General features: G+C 32.4%; 1 protein-coding gene across 3 annotated transcripts in view; it reads left to right on the top strand.

Annotated features, from left to right (window-relative positions):
* Positions 1-25,847, top strand: part of FSTL5 (follistatin like 5) — a 687,740-nt gene that overhangs the window by 550,188 nt on the left and 111,705 nt on the right. For all 3 annotated transcript variants that reach the window (XM_040626411.1, XM_040626410.1, XM_008685591.2), the window contains exons 8-9: positions 8,507-8,668; positions 13,521-13,655. In XM_040626411.1, coding sequence (XP_040482345.1) covers positions 8,507-8,668; positions 13,521-13,655 — 297 coding nt within the window. The remainder of the gene's footprint in view (positions 1-8,506; positions 8,669-13,520; positions 13,656-25,847) is intronic.

The following is a 25,847-nucleotide window of genomic DNA, read 5'->3' as shown; positions in this document are numbered from 1 at the left end:
CTGAACATGGGCCTCCAACTCTGATTGGTCTGGTTTCATTTGGTTCCTGGATTTAGATGAAGCAGGAATAGATGCTGATAATGCCTGTATAAGATGAAATTATTAGGTTTTGACCAGAGAGAAAAAAATCCATGTCACTGTTCATTAAGTAAGAGGATATTCTAAAAGTTATCAAATGCAGTTAAGTCTAAAATAACATAGTTCTCCTCTGTGGAGAGTTAGCAAGTTTATATGTATGTCATGAAAGCCCCTTTTTTTTTTTTTTTTACAAATAAAAAATCTTAAAAATCCTAGTAAGTTTAACAATGAAAAGTTTAAGTAACTGTTTTAATAAGAAATAGTGGTATATTTTCTCTTTAATGAGGATTACACTTAGAGTGATTTTTGCATAGTTTTTAAGGCTACAGTTTTGTTTGTAGTTTTGTAACAACGATTTCTTTTGACGGTTCTTCATTAAAATATAGATAAAATAATATTTGCTTAAAGCAAAGCTTACTGCCATTTGCAGTGACATGGATGGAACTGGAGGGTATTATGCTAAGTGAAATAAGTCAGAGAAAGACAAACACCACATGCTTTCACTCATATATGGAATTTAAGAAACAACTGATGAACATAAGGAAGAGGAAGGAAAATAAACTAGGATAAAAACAGAGAAGGAGACAAACCATAAGAGACTCGTAACTCTAGGAAACAAACAGGGTTGCTGGAGGGGACGTAGGTTGGTGGGGTGGAATAACTGAGCACTAAGGAGGCATTAAGGAGGGCACTTGTTGGAATGAGTACTGGGTGTTATATGCAACTGATGAATCACTAAATTCTACCCCAAAATTAATAATACACTATATGTTAACTACCTTGAATTTAAATAAAAGCAAACAAACAAACAACAACAACAAAAACAAAGCTATTGCTGCTTTATTCAAGAGTGCTTTTTTCAGATGAACTATCTACATTTTTAGTAAATTAATATAATGGCTTAGAATTACGTGACTATCTCTATCACAGTAGATTGCATTTATAATTCCTATGAAAAAGCTCATTCTGAAATTAGAAAATTATATTTATAATCTTCAGTGTGTTAGCACTGGCATAACTATAGATGAATTTAGCCCTCTAAGCCTACAGATTACAGATTTTTTTTTTGCCTTGTACATAAAGTAATTTGCAATTAAAAAAAAATCCCTGAGGAAAATTATACAATATTTGTAATTATCATCATCCACTCTATTAAAAAGATTTTCACCAGCATTTGCATCAACAATATTATCATAAATTCATTTCTCTCTACCTGCAAGGCATTTTATATTTTAAAGGGCCATCACATTGTTTCATCGTAACATTTATTTTTCAAATGAAGAAACAGGTGCTGAAAGAGTTGGAGTAAGTCTCCTCAAATCATTCAACTCCAAGTTGTGACCTAAGATCTACCTCTTGAGTAATCCTGCCTGATACAAAGTGTTTTATATTTTATGGTCTTACCTGTTTTGAAAGTTCTTCCATTTCTTATACAAATGGTGGAAAAAGATAAGTCTAGCTAGAATAATAGCTGTAAGGAAAGTTATAATTTTTTGCCACACATTTTAATATTACATTGAAAGACATATGTTTTCTGTATTTTTTTAAGCTCTAACTGATGCAATTGTTTTCCTTACTCTCCTGTCATAAAAACTGCCTTTTTACAGGGTATGCATGCATTTACTAGTTTTAGGGCCAATGGGGTACAAATGTGATTGAGGAAGAGCCTAGAAGATTCACTTGACCTGTTTAGTATTTTTTTTAGAGGCAGTTTTGGATAAATCTAGTTCTATATTGTATTTAGATAGGGTTTATATTTACGTCTTAAACATTAAACAAGTTTGCAAAATGTGTCTTGCTTCCATTTCCCTTTCTCTAGTCCCGGTAGATACGGTTAACCAATTATAGTGTTTCTATCCCATTGAACCCGTACGTGGGTTTAGACCACTTCCAATCTGGATCTCTAAAAAGTCCATTTTTACTAATCAATTGGTATTGACTAGTGAAATTAGATATTTTATCCCTTGGAACATAAAGAGTTAGAAATACATTCAGATTTTCAGGTGTGTATGGGGAGGGGTTGCTTAATGTATTTACTGCACACTCCCTGCCTCAAATAGTTAATTTGAGATCTCCTGAAAATTTGTGTAAATTAAATATATATTAAATGAAAGTAAATAAAGTCTAAGAAAAAGAACAGTAACCATCGTGTGCCAGATACTAAATTATTTTTTTCATTAGTTCTTTTTTTCATGGATTTAGAAAAACACCACTCTATAATATTACCTTGAATCCTTTGGCACAGTTTTGTTTCAGAGAGAATTTCTTTAAATGATGGCTTTTGACATTTTTTAAAATTGGGGATTAAAAGGGCCACTAACTTTAAGGATTAGTAGAATAGATCTAAGTTCATTAAACTAGGATACACTGCTGTCCTTCTCAAAACAGCTTAAAAAGTTGTGATTTGTTAAAATACTGTAGGAAAAATAGGGAAAATCACAAAAGTTTATGACCATTCTTGTTAATTTATATTTTGCCTCCAACATTCGTTGCATCCTCTACATTTTTATGAAGGCTGCAATAATGTGATCAGAGAGTTTTGTAATATTGACAAGAGGCAGTGTGAAAGTCATGAATATAAAAAGACTGCTTTGGGACAAAGTTAAAGAGAAATTGATGGCTTTAATAATGTCAGAGACAAAAGGCATTGGACAAGCTCAGTAGCATTTAAAATATTTATTAAACTCTGTCTGTAATTTTTCATAGGAAAGTTGCTTTAATGACAAAGGAAATCATAATACAAACAGAACAATCCAGATGCTGCTGTGAGTCAGCACTACTTCAGAGACATTTATATTCTTACCCTCAAGCTTTCTTAGAACCTTTTCTAACAGTTGCAGCTGTGTGAATAATTTGTGGAAGAGCAGTGATAGAATCCTTCAAAAGAATACAAGATAATGGCACCCAGAAAAAGAAAAAAAAAATCCAATGTTTAGTTGTTTACATACCAGTGACCTGACAATTCACCTTAAATTCATTCTTGTTTTCCGTTAGATTGCAGTCACTCTGTTGGGTCAGTGATCTCTGCTTCCTGACTTGAAAATCAGGCTTCCAAAGTACCCAGGTTATGCTGTTTTTATACTTTCTGTAACAGAGCAGCAATTTCTAAAGAAAGAGCACAGAATGAAAGTTAAAGGATGAGAAAAGCAGGGCTTAGTATTGTAGATATCTATTTTTTCATTAGATTGTTTCTAATACTAGATTAGAAAGACGATTAGATTCTATTCGATACTTCCTAATGTTGAGAAAAACACTGATTTATTTTAATACGATGAAGTTATTATAGATCTTTAAGGAATATATCCACCAGCTTTACTAAGTTTTATATGTATTAATATTATTCAATACTTTATGGTTCTGAGCTTCACAACTGATTCCATATAGACCCGGAAGTTTCCAGGAAGAAAGACCTAGCAAAATATACTTAGACTAGTCATACTGTGTTTTCTCTAGCTGATCTACTTTTTTGATTCTAAACTTAACATTTAGTATCAGAATCCCATTTCCATTTGAGTTTCTATACTAATTAAAAAGTAGTAGCCTTAAGCATGTATTCTTAGAACAAGTAGTCCTCCATCTACAGTATCCAATTATTTATATTTTATGCTCTAAGAACCATTAGATAAATTAAATACAATTTTATTATATTAGTTCAATATAGTCACATGATGAGACTTATCTAAACTGGCTTATGGAAAGAAGTAGTTCGGTTTCCTTGAGAAGTTGCATCCATTTGAGGTGAATTATTAATGACTCTCCAAATTACTATAAATACACTAATAATTATTTGACCTTTACATTTTAAAAGATAATTTTTCAAGGACTTCAAATATACCTTATGTATAACTGCTAAACACCTAAATCAGGTTTTATATTTAGATTCCAAGTAGTCAAATTCCAGTAGTTATGTGTATGGGAACATTTATTTTATGATTGGTACCAGATAAGACAATTTAGGCCAAGAATGCATTTTTTCCAGTGTTCATTTGGCTAATTTCAAATCCTGAACTTAATACTCCAAGTGTTAATGTATAAAACATAGCACTTGAGAGATGGAGAGAGAAAGTCATCTAGCACAATTTGCTACACTCAGACGTTGCCCAATAAATATTTCTATGTTATCTTAAAATTCAGAATAAATAGATCATATTTTATATGTTTCTTACATTTTATTCATGAATAAAATTCACATATTTACATCCTCTTGTAACTCTTCCATTTTAAGTGACAGAAACTTATTTGGTTATATTTTATAGAATGATATTGAGCAATATGTAATAATCTCAACTACTTAACATGTTTATGTACATATAAGCACATATTATACTATTTAACATATCATTTGACTTTATTAGATAATATTATATCAAATGAACTCCCATAAGTAATTTTGGCGAGACATTGAATATCATTAGGAAATTTTCAGTGTATAGACACTTACTTTTAAATGTTATCATTTGCTTAAAATATTGGGAGCCTTATTTAAAGATTTTCATGATAGCACACACAGATTGGATTCTAAATCCAACGTGAAAACTCTTTGGTGGTCTTCATCAGTTCCTTTATTCATGCAATACCAACAGCAAGGAAAGACAAGTTCATAGAGTGCACTTCCTAACTAAAAATGACTGTAACAAATGGCTTGAAATGTTCTCTGGAGGATTATTGACTTTTTAATTCAGGCTGCCATCAATCCTCATTTATATTTCAGAATATGTATCCCGGGAAAAATAACCTACTTTTAAATGTGTAGCTTGTCACTGAGGTTAAGTAGTTGTTATGCCAATCACTTATCCTTCAATTTTATGTAAGTTAAGAGATATTTTCCAGATCATCACTTGATACCAATATACTAAGCATATTATATGAGTATTATTATTTTTTCAAAATATGATAGTATTTATTTGGGTATAAAAGTTCAATATGGCAAAATTATTATTCATTGTGTTCCTTCCAGTTCACATGCAAATGTGTCAATAAAGCAGAAACAACTAGACACGCAGGGAGAAATTAAACATATTATTTGAAAAGTTGTCCTTTGGGGAGTATCAGTGACAGTATAGGTAACTCATATAATATCTACATTTTTTAATATGCATGATGTAGAATCTATTGTTATCATTGAGTTGATTGATGTGCTTTGTTTCAAGCTAATTTTCAACATATTTAGGTCATCTAATTTTTTGTTATTCCAAAGTAATACAGTAAGTTTCTTGGTAGAAGAGGTCTTGCCTTATTTAATCATTATATCCCCTTACCTCATTGAGTGACAAAAGTACTGTAGAGCATGTTGCAAGAAACATTGGTCTTTGCTTTGGCTGTAAATTTTGTGGCAAGATATACTTTCTTCTATTAAATGTTTATTGAGAGAGTAGTTTTCCATTTTGGCACTCTATGGAAGTCTTTTTAAAAAGCTCATCTCCTAACTCCTGAGTTGTTAAGAGATTAGAGATTAGGTCTGAGTATTTGAAAAAAGTCTCTTTACTCCAGATCTTATGGTAATGTGGTTTTGCTGGAAATATATTACCATATCTCTTTAAAAAGTTATTTACTTGAACCTCCAATGTAATAAAATGGTATGAAAAATACCCTGTGATTTTAGATATATACCAAAAGCCTAAATATGTGTCCTATGTTACCAAGAAAGTATGTGCAGAAATTTTGTGAAGACTATTTTTGAAACTATATTTGATATTTCAAAATACACCATTTAAGTAGTCATCAAGGTTAAAAAAATCAGAGCATGGTTTTATTCCCATTGTTGTTGTGGAGGAGTGTGTGTACTGCGTTTGTTTTGAAATATATTTAGGAGAGGGTGAAAGGGTGCAGCAAAAATCTGGTGGTCAGAACTTTGGAAGTTTATTATTTTTCTATTCCAGAAGCTATTAAAGGCAATTCACAGTTAAGACCCAGCTTCGATTTGAAAGGATTACTGGGCATTTCTGAGAACAACTTCTTCCCTTTGTCTCCATGTTAGAGCTGATATGAGTCTAGTTTAAGATCTCTAGTGTATAGCCAAAATGAAGGGGCCAATAGGATAATAGACATATCTGTAGTCCTGATTGAGGCTTCAACTAGTCCCTTGGTTTGAATTGCTTTTATAACTTTAGTAAATCTAGAAGGCTGACATTTATTCATTAGTCAATCTAACTGTATATGCAATGGCTCCTCCAGTCACTAGAAAGAACAGTGATGAAACTAACTTTGGGCTAGAGTTGTGAGGCTAAAGAGTTGTGGGCTAGAGTTGTGTCATTGACCTTGCATCTTTGACAGGCATTCCACTGGGTGAAAGTAAAAGAAATCAGGCATTTCAAAGTATATTAGTTAACCAAAGAGCAAGATGGTCCAGGTGAACATTTCTGTCCATTGTCTTTTGCTAAGATAGTTCCAGCAGAAAATTCTTGCCCTGAGAGCCAGGGTGTTTCTCCTTATTTACCAAGTCATAGTCTTACTAAGGCAAATGCAGGGTACATATGTTCTCATGGTCGTTCTAAATGACAAATGCTAAAGTGTGAGCGTGAATCAAAGATATGTGTAGTACATCTGCAATACTCATTTTGTGGAACACTTCATGCTCTACAGTACTTTTGTCACTCAATGATGTAAGGGGATATAATAATTAAATATGGCAAAACCTGTTCTACCAAGAAGCTTACTATATACATTAGCAAACAACAAATTATCCTAAAACTTAGTGGCTTAAAACAACAAACATTTATTATCTTGTGAAATAATAATAGGAAAATGGAGATATGAAGTAATAAGTAGAGAAATGAGACAACTAAAGAATATGAGAACAGCGTAGCCAGGGGGTCCAAGTATTAGATCTTTTCTGAGGTTGCAGTTTTCTTGGAAAATGTGTATTTGGGTATTTGGCCACTTTTTAATTGCTTTTTTCGATTAAAGTGTATGAGTTCATTATATATTTTAGATATTAACCACTTATCAGACATCCGGTTTACAAATAGCTTCTCCCATTCTGTAGGTTTCCTTTTCATTATGTTGACAGTTTTCTTTGCTATGCAGTAGGAGTGGTTTGCCTTTTGTTGCTGGTTATAACAGCTCATCGTATATTCTGGATACTAGTATGTTAGCAGTTATAATTTGCAAAATTTTACTCTGTAAACTGTAGTTACACTTTCTTGATAGCGTCCTTTGATGCACCCCAAATTTTAATTTTAATGAGGTCAATTTATCGACTTTTCTTTTGTTGCTTGTGTTTTGGGGTCATATCTAAAAACCATAGTAAAGGACAAGGTCAGGAAGATTTACCTTTATGTTTTCTTCTAAGTGCTTTATTATTTTCACTCCTACATTTAGGCCTTCTATTAATTTTGAGTTGATTTTTATATATGTTGTGAGGTAGGAGTTCAAGTTCGTTCTTTTGTATGTGAATATCCAGTTGTTTCAGCATCAATTCTTTAAAGACTATTTCTTGGCATCTATGTTGAAAGTCAATCAACCATAGATTAATAGGTTTATTTCTGCAATCCCAACTCTATTTCATAGATTTAAATTTTTTCCTTATGCCAGTATCACATTGTTTTGATTACTATATATATACTATACACATACTTTGTAGTATGTTTGGAAATTAAGAGGTATGAGACCTTCAGTTTTATTCTTTTTCAAGATTGTTTTGGCTATTTGGATGTCCCTTGTGATTCTATACACATCTGAGGATTAGCTCTTCCATTTCTGCAAAAAGAAGAAAAATGCAGTTGAAGTTTTGATAAGGATTACATTGTATCTATAGATCAAATTTTTTGGAGGATTGTCATCTTACTGACAACAATCCTTACCAATTCTTACTATCCTACTAATTAATTATTTCAATTCATAAACACATGACTTTTCATTTATTTAGTTTTTCTTTAAATTCTTTCAACTCATTTTGCAGTGTTCAGTGAAAAAGTCTTACAACTCCTTGGTGAAATTTATTTCTAAATATTTTATTTTTTGGATGCTTCTGTAAATATAATGGTTATTCTAATTTTTAAACATGCTATGGTAAGGAAAAGATTTTCATTCTTTCTCATATATTCATTTACTTATTTATATAACTGAATTCTTTAAGTCTTATTTAATTCCTTCTATTTCTTTATAATTGCTAATTATTTTAATGCTCAAATTTTCTCATATTTGGCAAATAAGAGTCCCTTTAAGTTGGCTTCTTTTGATGTTTCTATCATCCTTGGAAAACTTTTTTTATTACCAAAACGGGATATCCCAAGCTCAGCTTGTATTTTTCCTGGCACAGACTCAGAAAAACCTTTATGTAAGGAAAACTGACACATTTTTGCAGATGATGATATTTGGAAACTAAGATCTATAGAAATATATAATTAGCCATTTTCTCATATTGCAATTTTGGAAAATCAAAAAATATGGCTTACTAATTCAATTTTTTCCCTATTTCTTCTTGTAGTCCCTCCAGTAATCCGGGTGTATCCAGAGAGTCAGGCTCGAGAACCTGGGGTAACTGCAAGTCTCAGGTGCCATGCAGAGGGGATCCCAAACCCCCAGCTTGGCTGGCTCAAGAATGGAATTGATATTACACCAAAGCTGTCCAAACAACTCACACTTCAAGGTGCTTTTTATTTGCATTTTCTTCCTCTTACATGACCAAGTAGAAATTTTATACTAAAATTTATAACAAGGTTTACATGATTTGAAAAAAAGGGCTAGTTGATGGCAAGAAGATGTCATGCATATGAAAAAAATATAGTTGTTCTTAAGACATTATATTTGAAATAGAGTCCATTAGTATTTTTAATGTTTTAAATAATCTTGTCATAATAATTAATTATGTCATTATTTTGGCAATAAGTAAAGTATTATGTATCTTTTAAATACTTGTCCTATGAATTATAACAGATATGCTGAACAGAATAGGTGGATTTCTTCATAGAATACATTTTTGAAGGGGCCATTTAATGTTTAAGTCATTAAAATGTATCACAAAGAGTGTAAATAGTATAGAAATGTATCATAAAGAGTGTAATAGTATAGAAATTCTTCACTGAATATTTTGTAGCATACTTTGCAAATGAAGAGAGAAGAAAAAATGTCACCAAATATGTTTTTTACATTGTTGGAAAGTATGAATGTTATTATTGAATTTTAATATGTAATTTTAATATATATTATATATATTGAATTTTAATATATAGATATATATATTGAATTTTAATATATAAATATATAATATATAAATAAATAATATATAAAATATTCTAAGTTTGAATAGTCTAAAATGTAAATATAATTAATCAATTATTATGCAGATTATAATAACAACGGATATGTGGTAAGTAGAAAACAAAAAAATCTTTGTAATGTCAAATAATCTAAGTAATGCAAAAGCAGTTGCATATATGTTGATTATACTACCAAGTTTAAAAATGTATAAATCTTATTTCCGCCATCAAGAATAGAACATGACAAGTCATTTTACTGGAGTATCTGTTGCATGACATTATAGTCTCTATTGCATGCTTTAAATTCCCTCAATTCATGCCAGAAGTGAATGTATTTTCATTTTTGCATTATTTTTATAAGCATAGGCTTCACTTTTTATTCCATTTTCACAGTGAATGTTTCAATATACATTTTTAAATGCATCTTTTTGAAATATTTACTAATTTATTTTTGCAAGTCAAAAATGACATATGAAAGTAATTGTGACCTTTAAAACCTAGATTCTACAAATCTCTATATTAATAGAAGTAAACCCAACAAATTTACATGTTTACATCTACTGATTACATCTTTAGTGTCTATAATCTTAGTAAAGGATTGATCTGATTAACAGAAATTAAAGTGAAGAAAGTTCTAATTAGTTTCTGATTTTGTCATCTCTTGCTCATTTAATAGCAGTAAACCATATTAGATGAGCATATTATATCTTTGCTTCAAGGAATATACAGAAAGGCACATTTGGGGGGTTGGTTACACTCCAGATTCAATAATGAAAGAGTGGGGGCCCTTGTAAGGTAGCTATTATCATTTTTTAAAAATTAGAAAATAGCTCAAGTTTCGAGAGAATGTGACAAATGAAAAGAGAGTAGGGAGCACAACCTAAGAGAGAATTCTGGGTGTATAGGCATGTGAAATTCCATGTGGCTTTCTATATGATTTCTATATGATTACATGTTACCAAATACTAGTTGCTTAATTATTCATTTATTAAACAAATGCTTAGTTAGCATTTATATGTGAGGTCCAATTCTAGGCACGGACTAAATATGTCAATGGATGGGATGATTTGTTACTGAGAGGAAGTAAAATCCTAGAAAAGCAGAAATGTTTAATTGAAAGGCAAATCAAGATAAATAACACGAGGAGACTAAAACAAGCAAGAGAACAAGGTGATCTTACAGAAGAAAAGAAAGCGAAGTATGAGAAAGAGTTCAACAATGTCAAATGCAAGGAAAGGTCAAGGAAAGTCACTGAAATGTATTCATGGGTCAGGTGATTAGGTTGGCCTTTTGACATTTAGAAAAAACAGTATTCATAGCCATCAGTCTTCAGAGGGTTTAGAAATGAGAAGGAGGTAAGGAAGTATAAAAATCTGTCCAGATTTTGAAAGGAGAACAAAGAAATGGTAGTTGCTGTTGATGGAAAGGATTAGGACTAATGAAGATATTTTTTTTCTCATTAGACAATGCATCATTTTGAAGAAATACTAGGAAAGAAAAAGATGTGCAAATAATGGAGATGGGGAAAGATGACCAAATAATTGTAGAAATCAGAAAGAAAAGAAGGGAGATTTTCCTTGGAAGGAAACAGACAGTTTCCTTTGAGAAGTAAATAAATGTGAAGATGTAGATGGAAATAGGAAGTTTATTTGTTTTCCCAGCTTTGATCGAAATATAAGTGACAGAGAATTGTGTAAGTTCAAGGTATAAATGTGATGATTTAATAAGCATATATACTGCAAAATGATTTGGGTTTACTTGCTAATTACATATATGCATTTCATGATTTTAAAACACGGTCACTTGTTTAGGGTGAGTAGTTAGTATTAGGATGGGAAACATCAAACCGAGCAAAGATTTGAAATAAAAACGGAGCAGGAAATGAAAGGCATGTATCTGTAAAGGTCAGGTAACGTAAATACCAAGTAGCACCAAACATCCTGCAAACTGAAAACCGTGAATTTGAAAGTTTGTCAATTTGCTTATGCAGTCGTCTCTTAATGTACTCCGAAAACTAGATGCAGAGACACTAAGTGCAGAGATATGTCGGTTAGTAAGGCATATGTGTCAGAGTGATAAACGGGTGAGGGAATTGCTAGGTCTGGCGATAGAGTAGAGAACATCTAGAAATGATAGATTACGTAGAGAAGGAGGAAGGCAGTTGGAGCATATAGGTTAGGAGAACACACAACAGTATTGAGAAGAGCACATTTGAAGAAGGAATAAATTGACTTTGATCTTTCAAAAAAATCTAGAGAACTTTGTTGTTAAATGTGTGGTTCTTGAGAGAAAGTGTGTTCTTTGGGGAAAGCCATATTTCATGCAAAACAAGAAGCTGATGCAGCCCTAAATACGTTGTTCACTCCTTATCTTTTAGAGCAGGGTCTGCAAACTAAGGCCCACAGGCCAAATCTGGGAAGCTGCCTATTTTGTAAATAAAGCCATTTGGGGAGCTTTGTTTTTGTTTTTGTTTTTGTTTTTAGAACACAGCCACACTCATGGTTTAAAATATTGTTCATGGCTGCTTTCACGCTGCTATGACAGAGGTGAGAAGCTGTCACAGATACTATGTGGCTCACGAAGCATAAAATATTTACCCAGCCGTTAACAGGAAAACAAAACAAAACAAAACCCCACAACCTAAGAAACAAATGGCCAACCTCTGTTTTGGAGTAGTGATTCTCAACAATGGTTGGGGGAATGGAGGTGTGTGATACCATCTGTAAAGTGAGAAAAAGGTTCAAGTTATCTCAAAGGTTGTTCCTTCCCCAACACTCATGCCTCTCCATATCCCAGTCACATCCCTTGAGAGGCACTAGCGTTCCCACGTGCTTTTTCACATTGGTTTTCTATCTTCTTTCCCCAAACAGGGATATGGATTATTTCGTCCTCTTTCTGTCTTAAATAGTCATATCACTTTCTGTTGCACATGGTACATGGTGTTCTTGTGATGGAATGATATGAAACAAACACACACAGAAACCCTTAAAGAAAGAACAAAAATAAAGTTAAAGAAAAAAAGAAAAAAGAAACTTAAATGAGCACAACAAACACTGAATTTTAGAGTCTGATAGGTGTCTAGCCCTTATCTTTCAAATTGAGTGATTTCCATAAGACCATTCTATAAGTCTGATTCTGCTTCTGATAATTATGCAGTATTTAGGACAATTAAGAAATAATATACGTAAAAGCACCTTGTATATTTCCAACATATTTCCAACATAGTTGGTGGTTAATTATACCCTGGTCTCCACATTGGGGTTTCCACATTGGGGAATCAGGGTTTAGCTTAAGAAATTATTTTACTAAGAGTTATATTCATCAAAGCATTCTTCATAATAATGAAAAAATAGCAACAATGTAAATCTTAATTAGGGGATTTGCTATTTTAAAGGTAAAACTACTAAAGTAGATCCATCTAATTAATTACTATGTTGCCATTAAGACATTTAGGGTGAGTAGTTAGTATTAAAACTAGTATAAAACTAGTATAAAAAACCATATTTTTTAAATAACGTGTGTGCCTTGAATAAAACACTGGAAAGTCAAAAAAAAAAAAAAAAAGAAATTAGTTTACCAAGATTTAAAAGTTGAGCTAATTATTCCCTTAATCCTTTGGTTGTATACTGACTATATCAATATTATAATATTGTTTATGGGTATTTCTGGCAAAAGACTGTAATCTTGCAGACAAATCATGTGCTATTATCTTTCCATTTTCCTTACCTAATACTTTCCTTACCTTATAATTCCAGATATATAATACAGGCCCCATAATGTACCTAAGTGACAATCGTACTATATTCACATGAGGTAGCTCACTGAATTTCTTTATGAAAAGTCTTTTTATCCATGTTCTCCTGTATATAAACTATATTGCTATTATTTTAAAATTTTGTAAAGCTTAGGGCAAAGTGGATTCTGAATGCAAAAAAATAAATATATAAATGGAATTATAGTTATCAATATGAAATACTTATGCGGGAAATAGGAAATAAAGATAATATATGAAGCTTGTGCATTTGACATAGAGTTTTGGGCTCTCCGTATTAGAATGACAACACAGTTTATGAAACACTTGAATGCTTTTAGAATAATTTGGCATGCCTCCAAAGCATGGAAGTAGGAAGGAAAACAGTTTAATTAGGACAAGCTAAGAGAACTGCTTGACTGTGTAATCGGAAAGCACTGTACCAAAACTGAAATCGTAGTTTACAAGTTGCATTTGCCTTCTGTTTTCAGCAAATGGCAGTGAGGTTCATATAAGCAATGTGCGCTATGAAGATACAGGAGCGTACACTTGTATCGCAAAGAATGAAGCAGGAGTGGATGAAGACATCTCTTCTCTTTTTGTGGAAGATTCTGCTAGAAAGACCCGTATGTATTGAACACTTACACACACACAGTGCACACGTTGTACTCGACTTTACAATTAGGCTTTCTTCAAAAAGCAAAAGCACCAGAAAACTCTGCAAAATGAACAATGCATTGGAAAAAAAAAAAAAAACCAACAGTTTCATGCATAGGAAAGATAAGAAACTTAAAATATTAAAATCAGATTTAAGAATCAAGTAACCTTGTGAAATGTTTAATATGACGCTAGAACGATTTTGTTTCCTTTGCAAGTACACCTACTATGTTTCAGGTCCTGTCTTCCCATTCACACGGGGAATTTAAATTCCCCGCAAAATCCCTCTTCCAGATGACGTGGGGATTTCAAGGTCCCAAGATACAGCAAAGAGGCATCCTACAGGTGTAATTAATTAGTAACTATCTTTTTCTGTCAGTGGCCTTGCAATTGGCGCCCACGAGCCGCCCCGCAGGGCTTCTCTGCAGTAGCATTGTGGTTACTGCCACGGTAAGACGCTCACTGCCCTGGCTCCAACGTCAATCCCTGGGCTGTTTTCTCCACCTAGAGCTAGAGATCCTTTGCCATTGCTGTACGTGCGTGTTTCCTAAGTAATAAGAAAAAAAAAATGTACCATTCTTTTTTTTAAAAAAAAATATTACCTAGTGAAAGAGATGGATAGGGTAGGGATGCTACAGATGGGTTTTTAGTTACAGCCGAATTGCTTGGAACTCCAAGTCCTATTACAGCATGTATCAAGTGAGCTCTCTATGGGAAATCCCACAGAAACTTTCTCCCCCCAGTCTGCACATGCCACGGTATGGTTGTTTTAGGATTGGGTCTGGATGTACTTGGAGTAACTTGTCCTTGCTGCTCAGTCTGATTTGTTATATCCATTTACAAATCTTATTAATCTAATTTGTTGCAAGGGCCCAGATATTTGGAGGGCTCTCTCGTTTGGCATGCTTATTTCTCTAAACCGAGTTTTTTAAACAAGGTTAAAACATTGTCTCTGAATCTTATTTCTCTTTAAATCAACGAGTACATGTGGGTATTAGTGGACCCAATGGGGAAGAAGTATCTTATCTAAGTCCTGACTACCAATATATCTTTGTCTATATTTGGTCCGGCTAGGCAACTATCATTATAAGCAAATATTTAAAAAGAAAATTCTTAAGGTAGAAAAACAGAAAGGAAAGCTAGATATAATGACCTGGATAAGGTTCACCATAATTTGTCTACTCCTTTTATATATTTCTGCTAAACACCAATTTGCAATTCACTTTCTGTTAAAAAATAATTTTAGGTGACAAGTAATGGATGTTTTGGTTTTCTTTGTCCTTTATGATGACATTTGTGACACAGATTTTAATTTCAGCTGTCTCTTCTGATTTTCTTTTAATGTTGGTCAAGTACTTTTCAATATATTTCCCTAGTTATAGCATTAAAATACCTACCCAGAATTCCTTTAATAAGTGAATCACTTACTATTTACTAGCATGTAAATTTGAGGAAAATTTTAGAGGAAGATTTAATATAATTTTATTCATAAATGTAGTTGGACGAATGTGTTTGTTTAATTATAAAAAGTTTCTGATATCATGTTTTTATTTTATTTTACTTATTATTTTAAGCTCTTAGAGGTCAAAATAATACATTTTTAATAATTTTTTGAGATTATATGTTACTAGCATGCTATTAAAATCAGAAATAACATTTTTTTACAAGTTTTAGCAATGCAGGCCTTACTACATCTATATTTACAGGACTTTCAAAGTCATCTTATAAGAAATAATACAAGTGAAAGATTTGGGAGTGTTTTGTTCCTAATTCCAGATATAAATTATTTATAGATATTCCTTGTGTATTTAAATTATGTAACATTTTCAAGGATAAAGAGAGAAAACTACGGGGTACCTGGGTGGCTCAGTCAGTTAAGCATCTGCCTTCAACTCAGGTCATGATCCCAGAGTCCTGGGATTGAGTCCCACATTGAGCCCCACATGGGGCTTCCTCCTCAGTGGAAGCCTACTTCTCCCTCTCTGTCAGCCTCCCCCCTCTGCTCATTTTCTCTCTCTCTCTCTCTCAAATGAATAAAATCTTTAAAAAAGAAGAGAGAGACAGAGAAAATGAACAGATTTTATTTTTTAACTTAATTAATTAATTAATTTTGGTAAGAACACAGCATAAATTCTGCCGTCTTTTTAAGTGCATGACATTTTATTGTTAACTATAGGCACTAGGTTGTATAACAGATCTCTGGAACTTGTTCATCTTGTATAACTGTGACTTTATACTCATTGAACAACTCTTCATTTTTCCCTCCTCCACATCACCTGACAACCACCTATATTTTGTTTCTATGATTTAGACTCTTTTAGATAACTCATATAAGTACAATTTTACAGTCTTCATGTGTCTGTGACTGGCTTGCTTCAGTTAGCATAATGTCTTTCAGGTCCATTCATGTTGTCACAAATGGTAGGATTTCCTTCTTTTTAAGGTGAAATAATATTCCACTGTACATGTACACAATGTTTTCTTTATCCATTCATTTGTCAGTGGATATTTGAGTTGTTTCCATATGTTGGCTATTGTGAATGATGCTGTGATGAATGTATGAGTGCAGATATCTCTTTGATCCTGATTTCAGTTCTTTTGGATATGTTCCCAGAAATTGGATTACTGGATCATATGATAGCTCCATTTGTATTTTCTGAGGAACCTCTATGTTTTTCATAGTGACTGCACCATTTTTCATTACCCCAATAGGTCACAAAGATTCCAGTTTCTCCACATCCTTGCCAGCACTTTTATCTTTTGTTATAATAATAACCATCCAACATTTCTGTTGCTTAATGATGTAGAACACCTTTCATATACCTACTGGCCTTTTGTATGTCTTGTTTTGGAGAAATGTCTATTCAAGTCCTTTGCCCATTGTTTTTAATTAGGTTGTTCTTTTTTAAATTAACTTATTGAAGTTCCTGGTATATATTTGAAATTAAACTTATCAGACATATGAGTTGAAAATACTTTCTCGCATTCCATAGGTTGATTTTCACTCTCTTGTTGTTTCTTTTGCTGTGCAGAAACTTTTTAGTTTGATATAGTCTAACTTGTCTATTTTTGCTTCTGTTCCCTGTGCTTTTGATAAAATTATAGGCCAATATCCCTGATGAATATGGATACAGAATTCTTCAACAAAATATTAGTAAACTGACTATAATTGCACACTAACAAAATCATATACCATGATCATGTGGGATTCATCCCTGGAATGGAAGTACGGTTCAAATTATGCAGGTCAAGAACTGTGATTTGCACATAAAAAAAAGAATGAAGGATAAAAACCACTTGATCATCCAAAAGATGAAGAAAAAGTATTTGACACACTCTTGCATGATAAAAATGCTCTACAAACTACACATGGAAAGAATGTACCTCAACATAGTAAAGGTCATATATAACAAGCCCACAGCTAACATCATACTCAATGGTAAAAAATGGAAATCTTTTCTTCCCAGATCAGGAATAATACAAAGATGCCCAGTCTTACCATTTCGATTCACCATATCCCTGGAAACCCTAGCCATAACAATTAGGTAAGAAAAAGTTAAAAAAAAAAAAAAAAAAGACCAAAAAAAAAAGCATTCAATTCAGAAAGGAATAAGTAAAATAGTCTGTTTGCAGATGACATGAAAGTATAAATAAAAAGACCTACAAATATTCCACAAACAAACTGTTAGAGCTAATAAATATATCCGGTAAATTTTCAGTGTATAAAATCAACATATAAAAATCTGTCTGTTTCTATAAATTAAAGTGAGATATCTGAAAGGCAATTAAGAAAGCAATCCCATTTATAATAGCATCAAAAAAAAATAAAGTACTTGGGAATAAACTTAACCAAGGAGGTAAAAGACTTATACACTGAAAACTATAATACATTAATGAAAGAAATTAAAGGTACAAATAAATGGAAAGACATTTCATGCTCATGGTTTAGAAGAACAAATATTGTTAAAAATGCTCATATTATCGAAAGCAATCTATGATTCAAAGCTATTTCCATCAAAAAAAACAATGGAAATAGAAATTTTTGGATTTTTTGGAAATTTCTATTTCTATGGAAATAGAAAAAAAATCCTAGAATTCATATAGAACAATAAAACATCCAGAATAGTCAAAGTGATCTTGAAAAAGAACAAATCTGGAGGAATCATACTTCCTGATTTCAAATAATATATATAAAGCTATACTAAATAAAACAATATAGTACTTGTATAAAGACAGACATATAGACAAATGGAATAGAATAGAGATCCCAGAAATAAATTCATGACTGTACAATTAAGTTATCTTCAACAAGAGCCTCAGAATATACATTGAAGAAAGGATAGTCTTCAAAAAATGGTTCTGGAAACTGAATATCCTCATGTAAAAGGACGAAACTGGACCCTGGTCTTACACCATACATAAAAATCAACTCAAAATGGATCAAAGACTTAGACATAAGAACTGAAAATATAAAACTCCTATATGAACGCAAGTAGCAATGTTTCATGGCATTGATCTTGACAATGAAATTAATGGATTTTAGCTGTAACCCCAAAGTCTCAAGCATTACTAATTCATGTTTATATTCTACTCTTTTATAGGCATGCAAATCCAGTTTCTTTGGCATAACAAATTTACCTCTCACTTAAATAAGCACCTTTAATTTTTATTAAGTCTGTTTTCCATAAACTTGCTACACTGGTTATTGAGAACATATCACACACACATATATACACATATATATGTGTGTGTGTGTGTATACATATATATATATAGTTGTTGGTATGAACGCATCCATTTTTAGAATTATATGCACATAATTAAAATCTGAATAATACTAATGAGTAAACTTAGCAGAATATTAGGAACCACAGAAAAGAAGAAAGTGAAAAATGTAAGAATGTCTATGTGGTAGCAGAGTTTTCCTTGGGATGTTTCCTAGTACTCAATAAACTGTCAGAATCCTGTATAACAAAAACAAAAACAAAATCAAGCAGAGATCATATTAGAGAAAACTATGGCCTTTTGTAACCTACCTCTTAAGGATTGCTCTGCGTTCTCTTGTAATTCCATGGACAAAGACCAATATTGGTTTTACAAAGTGCATTTGGATAGATAGGTATTTTCAAAAAAGCCAAAGGAAACAGTCACAGAGCCATCAGTGATGACTTCTTATTTGCACATATCGAAAAATTACTGACTTGTCCACATTCACCAAAAATAAATTCTCAGGTCATGTTTCCTCTCAGTAGTGGTGGGATATGACGCGTATCCAAAAAAGCAGATTGCTATAGTAGGAGAGCATGAACTTTGGCATTAGACGTGAATTAGAGTCATTGTTCTGCCACATGATAGTTGTATGACTTGGAGCTACTACATAACCTCTCTGAACTTGAACTTCTTTATGTGTAGTAACCTGGCATGAATACTAACTCACTAAGGGATTTTTGTGTAGGTAGTATAAAGCGTTCTCCATAGTGCTAGACATAAAGTCGCTCTTCCTCCACTTTATGCTTATTTTCTGAAAATAATTATTTATTCCTTGCCAGAAACATTGACAGAAGTTATTTTTTAAAAACTCTGGAGAATCTAGTAATTGTTAGAAATTAGAGTTTCTAAAATGAATGACACATAGAGACAAATAGAGATCGATACAGATAGTGAGATAGATGTAGAGATAAGACAGGAGAGAAAGAGAGAGGAGTATATATGGACATCTATATAATTACACATCCAAATATAAAAATCATTATTTCATTTTACATTAAAACAACGTGACTCAAACGATTAGAGAATACATTTTTTCCTTTAACGTAGCTATTAAGATATTTTAAATAATAACTTGTCACCAGAGTCCACTTTTGTCGCAGAATGAAAGCAAAAGCTACACTTTATTTCCCTTTACATCAGTCAATTTATATTCCTATTATATTTTTTAAAAATTCTTCTGTAATGTGCTCTTCTTCTGTTTTCTTTTTGAAAGAGGCAGAGAAGAGAGGTGTTGAATTCCATAGAGACAGCAATAAACATGGGGAGAGACTTGCAACTTTTGGACTAAATGACACAACACAGTCTTACTTTGTTTAGCTACAGCTTCAGAGCAATCATCTGTTATTTTCTACATAATAGAGCAGTCATAGTAGTATCAATCACATTTTCTCCCCTTATACTACATTTCCCAGCAGGATGATACCGTTGAGTGAACAATTCATGCAAAGCATCATATGGCTAAGGAGTTTATGTTTTGCTTGTAACCTGATCTTTGAATTGGAAAACCTTGAGTTACAGTGCCCAACTTTGTCAACAAACCTCACTGGAAGTTTTCTCATGTGACAAATTGAACTACGAAAAAGTGCTTCAAAGTAATCTCATCTATAGGTACATTAGGGATAGGGTTTGATAACCAAGATTTAATGGGCTGATATACAGGGATGATTTAAACGTAAAGAAGAGTAGAAATGGGCCATAGGGGATTGTAACAGGGAGTAGGAGATGATATGAAATATATGAGAGGGTTTTAGGCAGAGGTAAACGTTATTCATTTGAAAACGGCTTGCAAGTGGCATACGCACTTGATACATTTCAGCTCCCAAGGGGAGTTCAATTCCCAGATGATAATAATTCATCTTCAGGATTAAAGTAAATGAAAAGCAGTGTGAATGTAAGCTACTATTGAAAGCTTTTAAGCTACTGGCTGCATTAAGCACTGAGCACAGATTATATCACACCTTGCTAGGATTTTAGTAAAGATTATGATTAATCTAGCTTCTTGTAAATATTGGAATAGAATGTCTGAATATATTGTAATAGTATATATAACTTTACTCTTTATCATTGTCACAATCAGCATTATGTTTGGAAATATTGGGCCATTACAACCATCCTTATTTTAGAATTAACTTCAATAAATTAATATTGGTTGACAATTATGAAATAAATTGACTATAAGCTTCTCTAACACAGTATTATAAATTGTTAAGCTCTACAACAAGATTAATTGAATGAACAAGTTATATAAATATATAATGCTAATGTAAATTAATAATAATACAAAAATACAATGACTGTAATTCACAATACACAGACCTTTAAAATACAGTAAAATGTAGCCATTTGTACCTAAATATTTCAAAAGATATGTAAATGCTTAAGAAGTGTTTGCTTGTTTTGGAAGTAAAGGAAAGGGACTTTGAGAACGTGTTTGGAGGTTCTAGCAGGGGAGTGCAGCTATTAGGAAGGCCGTCCTTTTTTACTGAGTGTGCAGCTTAGGAAAGATGAGCATGTAGCAGTGAGGGAGGAAAGGGACACATGCCTAGCCAGGCAGATCAGCCAAATCCACCCTGGAGCTCAATGGGGTGACAGATGTCACAGCCAGATTGCCTACGCCTGAAAGTAATAATACACTCTATGTTAACTAAGTAGAATTTAAATAAAAACTTTAAAAAAATTAAAAAATAAGAAACTGAAAAAAGTAGAGGAAAGGATCTTAAAATAGGTTAAAACATGGTCTTTTTACATATAAACAGTTCAAGTATGGTATTGCAAACTTTAAAAATAGAACATATTCTGATAATACAGAAAAATTAACTCTCTAGTCTTTCTTTGCTTCGTATTTTTATTACTTTAGTTTTTTTTGTTTTTTTTTAATTTAAGTAGGCTCCACACCCAACATAGAGCCTGAACTCAAAATCTGAGATCAAGAATCCGAGCTCTACTGACTGAGACAGCCAGGTACCCCTTTACTTCCTATTTTTAAAGATGGAGAATACCTATTTCAAAAGGGCATTGTATATATTTTTTTGTTTTATATATTTATTTATTTAAGAGAAAGAGTGTGGGGGGGAGGGGCAAAAGGAGAGGGAGAGCGAGAATCCTCACACGGACTCCCCGCTAACACAGAGGGGGAGTGGACTAATTCCCAGCAACCTGAGGTCATGACCTGAGTGGAAATCAAGAGTTGGCTTACCTGACTGAGCCACCCAGGCGCCCCAGGGCAGTTGTATAGATTCAAGGAGATCATTTAAGCTTACTCTTAAAGTCTATAGAGCCTAGAGAGAGAATATAAATAGATGAGCATAGTCTGTAAACAAGTACAGGTGAAGCCAAATGCAGTGGTGATCAGCTAATTATAATTTCTACACTCTACCAATGTGAGATAGGTAGAATAATTAGGAATAAGAAAAGTCCATAGTTAAAGATAAGGTGTGCATATGATAGCCAGGGTGAAAGTTCAATCCTGATAGTTATAAGCTAAGTACTTGAATCAAAAAGAATCAAATCAAATATTTCAGGAAGAATGAAATAAATCAATTAGTGAAAAAAATGTCGTTTTTAAATTTAACATTCACTGAATATTACTCAACAGAGAAGCTATACTAAAAACATTTAAAGCAGAGTGAACAATTCATATTTCTTTTGAAAAGTCTCCAAACCTATTTATTTAATGTTTGTCACAGGCCTTTACATATCAGTAAGCTTAGTGTGAAATAAAATGCACTTAGGATAATCAGACTCATGTCAAGGTTAACTGTGCTTGATAAGCATTTATTATTTTATGAGCTTTTATTATTTATCATAAATTCTAATATTCATAGTCTCAATTTGGCCAATGACATTGTCACATCCTATGGAGTAACTTGTTCCATAAATCTTTTCATCTGTTGACCCAGAACACACTGAAATTATCTGCCTCGTGATTTCCATTTCTGAAGGCTGTATTTTTAAAATAACACCCTTTTCAATGTCATTAAATAGATCTGTGTCTAACACTTTGCCATTTTTGCACAAGAGTAGAGACTTGTTATCTAACAAGATGCTACATGATCTGAATGTCATCAGATTGACAGGTTTACTACAATCCTAAGCAATCGGGCACCTCTTTTGCCTACAAAACAAAATAAGACTTAAAGCTTTCTTAATTTGATTTATTGAGCACATTTTGTCTGCAAGGCATTACATACCTTCACTGGAATATTCTCATCTCATCTCATATTACACAATGCCAATTTGCCTAATTTATTTGATGATAAATTAGGCATGTGATGATGACATCTTATTTATATTACTTCAGGCATACAGACTAAATAAGCTTCCATACAGTGACAGTGCTGAGTATAAAATTTCTATGACACTCTTAGAAAATCTACATATTAATATTTTCTTGATGGTGCTCAGGTAAGAATGCTAGAACTCACTTTAAAATTCTATAATTCCAGAGGCCTTAAACTTGGTGAATCCTTTGCAAAATAATTGTGCAGTTAGTTTCAAAAAGAAGTTAGAATTGTCATCACTCTGTGATCTTCTTAGAATTCTCAGGTATAGGAATTCAGTTGGAAAATAGTGTAAATGTGTGAAGCATTACTAAAACAAATGCGCCCTTCAGATGCACAAGTTCTGGGGTGAGGGGCTGCAGTGAGTTACCTTCTTGAAGTTTTATAAAATCTAATTTATGCCACATATTTTTATCAACTGCCTGCAGAGCCCATATTACACATTTGTGTGTCCTGTTGTCCTCTGTCCAGATATCTGAATTCTGATTACGAGATGAATATGCCAGAAAGAGAGGATCTGTTTTATTATTGTTCTGCTTCTTTATTTGCTTTACTTTTCAACTTAGTGCACATTTCCATACGTGTGTTACATATGAAATGTTATTAAATATGAAATTTCTTAAAAAGTGATTTTCTGTTTCATGCAGTAAACTTGAAGGCCAATATGAATATCTTTGCCCTAAATTGATCTACCTAGTAAATATCTTTATACTAAACTCCGATGTAAACAATAATAAAATTTTTGGAAACATTCTAGCAATAGTGAAATTGTAATAGAAAATAAATTATTAGTGAAAAAAATATTTGTTTTTATCTCAAACATTTTTTTTTTAATTTTTTTCAAACATTTTTCAATAAGAACGTCAAAATGTTTCTAGAGATGGTTTGGACTCAGATGACTAACAATACTATAGAATAAACAAAAATGATCACTTTTCCAGTTTAATTATTATAATGAAATTTAACTAAAGACTATATATATATATACACACACATGATATCTATATATTACAACTGATATTGTACAAATTACAGTTATACTGATGTTAATATCAAAGTGTAATTTTAGGGCTGTATTTCAAAAGCAGAGTAAACATTGAAGGAAATAGCATGATTATGTTAAAATTAAGAAGTTCTGATCATAAAAATTTATCCCCAAGATATTGTCAATACAAATAACTGATAAGAATTTCGTATCATAGACAGACAGAAAGATGTTAATGAAACAACTCAAAAGAAAACTAGAGCATAATTTTAAAAAGAACTTTCAGAGATGAGAAAAAACAAAGTGGCAATATATATCATGAAAAGATGTTAATCCTCATTAGGTGTCAAGGAAAAATATCTTACAACTAGAGAGAAATGTCATTTTGCATGTACTAGAATACCAAAGTTGAAAAGCTGCATAAAACCAGACTTGGTGAGATTTGGAAAAATAAGAATCATTAGACATTGTTAGTCCCAGTGTCAGCTTTACCACCCTTTGGAAAGCACATTGGTATCATCATCTATTAGTGCTGATTTTGCATATAGCTTGGGAGCCAGCAATCGCATGTATTAAAGAAACGTTGAATTGCCATTCGTTCAGAAGTTATTTAGGAAGAAGCTGCCATGTACTTAATATTTTGCTACAATTTGTAATTTCTTTTTTATCTGCCTTTTAATTCCATCCATATTTCCATGGCAACTGAACTAAATTTAATTTAAATACTTTTTACAATGGCTATAATTTAAATGTGTGTGTGAAGCTGGTTACCTTCCCATGTGCCTGAATGTCAATATTACTTCAAACTTATCTACTCCTTTCTTAATTGTCTATTAGAACACGGATATTTACAAAATTTACAGTGAATAAAAGATTTCATTGTAAGGAGAGCAAAAAACCCATAAGGAACAATAGGTTTGTTCATTCATGCTTTCACTTATTAAATATTTACTGAAGTAAAAACAAACACAAAAACAAACATGTTGGTAGCATGCGGTTAATAGTTCTCTCCTTTCAGAAAGGCTTAGTTTAGTGCCAGTAGAAGTAAAGAAGCCATATGCATGGCGGAATAAAAAATTGCTTCACTAGGCATATAAGCCAGGTATGATAGGATTGCAGACACAGAAACAACAAATTCCAACTGAGTTGCACAGCATAGCCTTTCTTTATTGAGGTGGTGACATTTGAGCTGATACTTGGTGGCTATCGTGATACTTCCACAGCCAGACACTTAAAAGTATAGCAAACTCAGGGAATCGTCATAAAGTACATGGTAGGTTTCATGAACTTTGTGTAATATATGACAATAAAAATGCTTGCTGGGAATTTACAACACATAGTGAGAACAAATCATTGGGTAGAACCAGATTAAAGAAGGACTTGAACTGCATGAATGGAAAAAGTCAAATTAAGAGTGATTTGTACATGCTATGTTTCTGCAAAGGTAAAAATTCTCCACTATTCAGTATTTAGCGAGATCACAATAAGCATTTTTTTGCTAGGTTTTATTGTTAACATATAGTGGACATTTTACCATGTTTTTTATTGGCTGGGTAGAATTAACCAAAACTCTAATTCCCAGCATAGTTTATAAGACAAACAGGCTTGTATTTAATCTCAAAACAGAACGTGTATTGTGCAAACTCAGTATAGCATGCTGGTGGAACACAATTAATGTGAGCATTCAATGTGAGGTTGAATTATCTCCCTTTATCCATCTTTTGAAGAGTATTTGGCATAATAGCATTTCCCGAAAGTAGTGTTACATGGTTCATCAGCTTATTTGAACTTCTAAGAAGAAAACCAGTGCATTCATAAAGTATTATTTTTCATAATAAATAATCATATTAAAATAGTCAAGGACTAAAATTACGCCTTAGGCTGCTTATGCCTATTAATCTGTAACCATTAAATTACAGCAAAACTGACACTGGAAAGATTCTATTATGATAATAGATAGAAGATAATCTACTGTCAACTTAATACTTTTGTGGTCCCCTGAGCAATTTCTACTTCACACTGATATAAATACGGTTGGTAGGATATTGGCCAGATAAACAACTCTGGCTACAGAGGCTAATATGAAAACACTTTATGTGATACTTTAAAAAGTGGTTGTTCTGTTC

The sequence above is a fragment of the Ursus maritimus genome, unplaced genomic scaffold (assembly GCF_017311325.1).
Source record: "Ursus maritimus isolate PB19 unplaced genomic scaffold, ASM1731132v1 scaffold_11, whole genome shotgun sequence".
Lineage (NCBI taxonomy): Eukaryota > Metazoa > Chordata > Mammalia > Carnivora > Ursidae > Ursus > Ursus maritimus.
The sequence above is the reverse complement of the archived record's forward strand: the minus strand, read 5'-3'. Positions and strand labels throughout refer to the sequence as shown.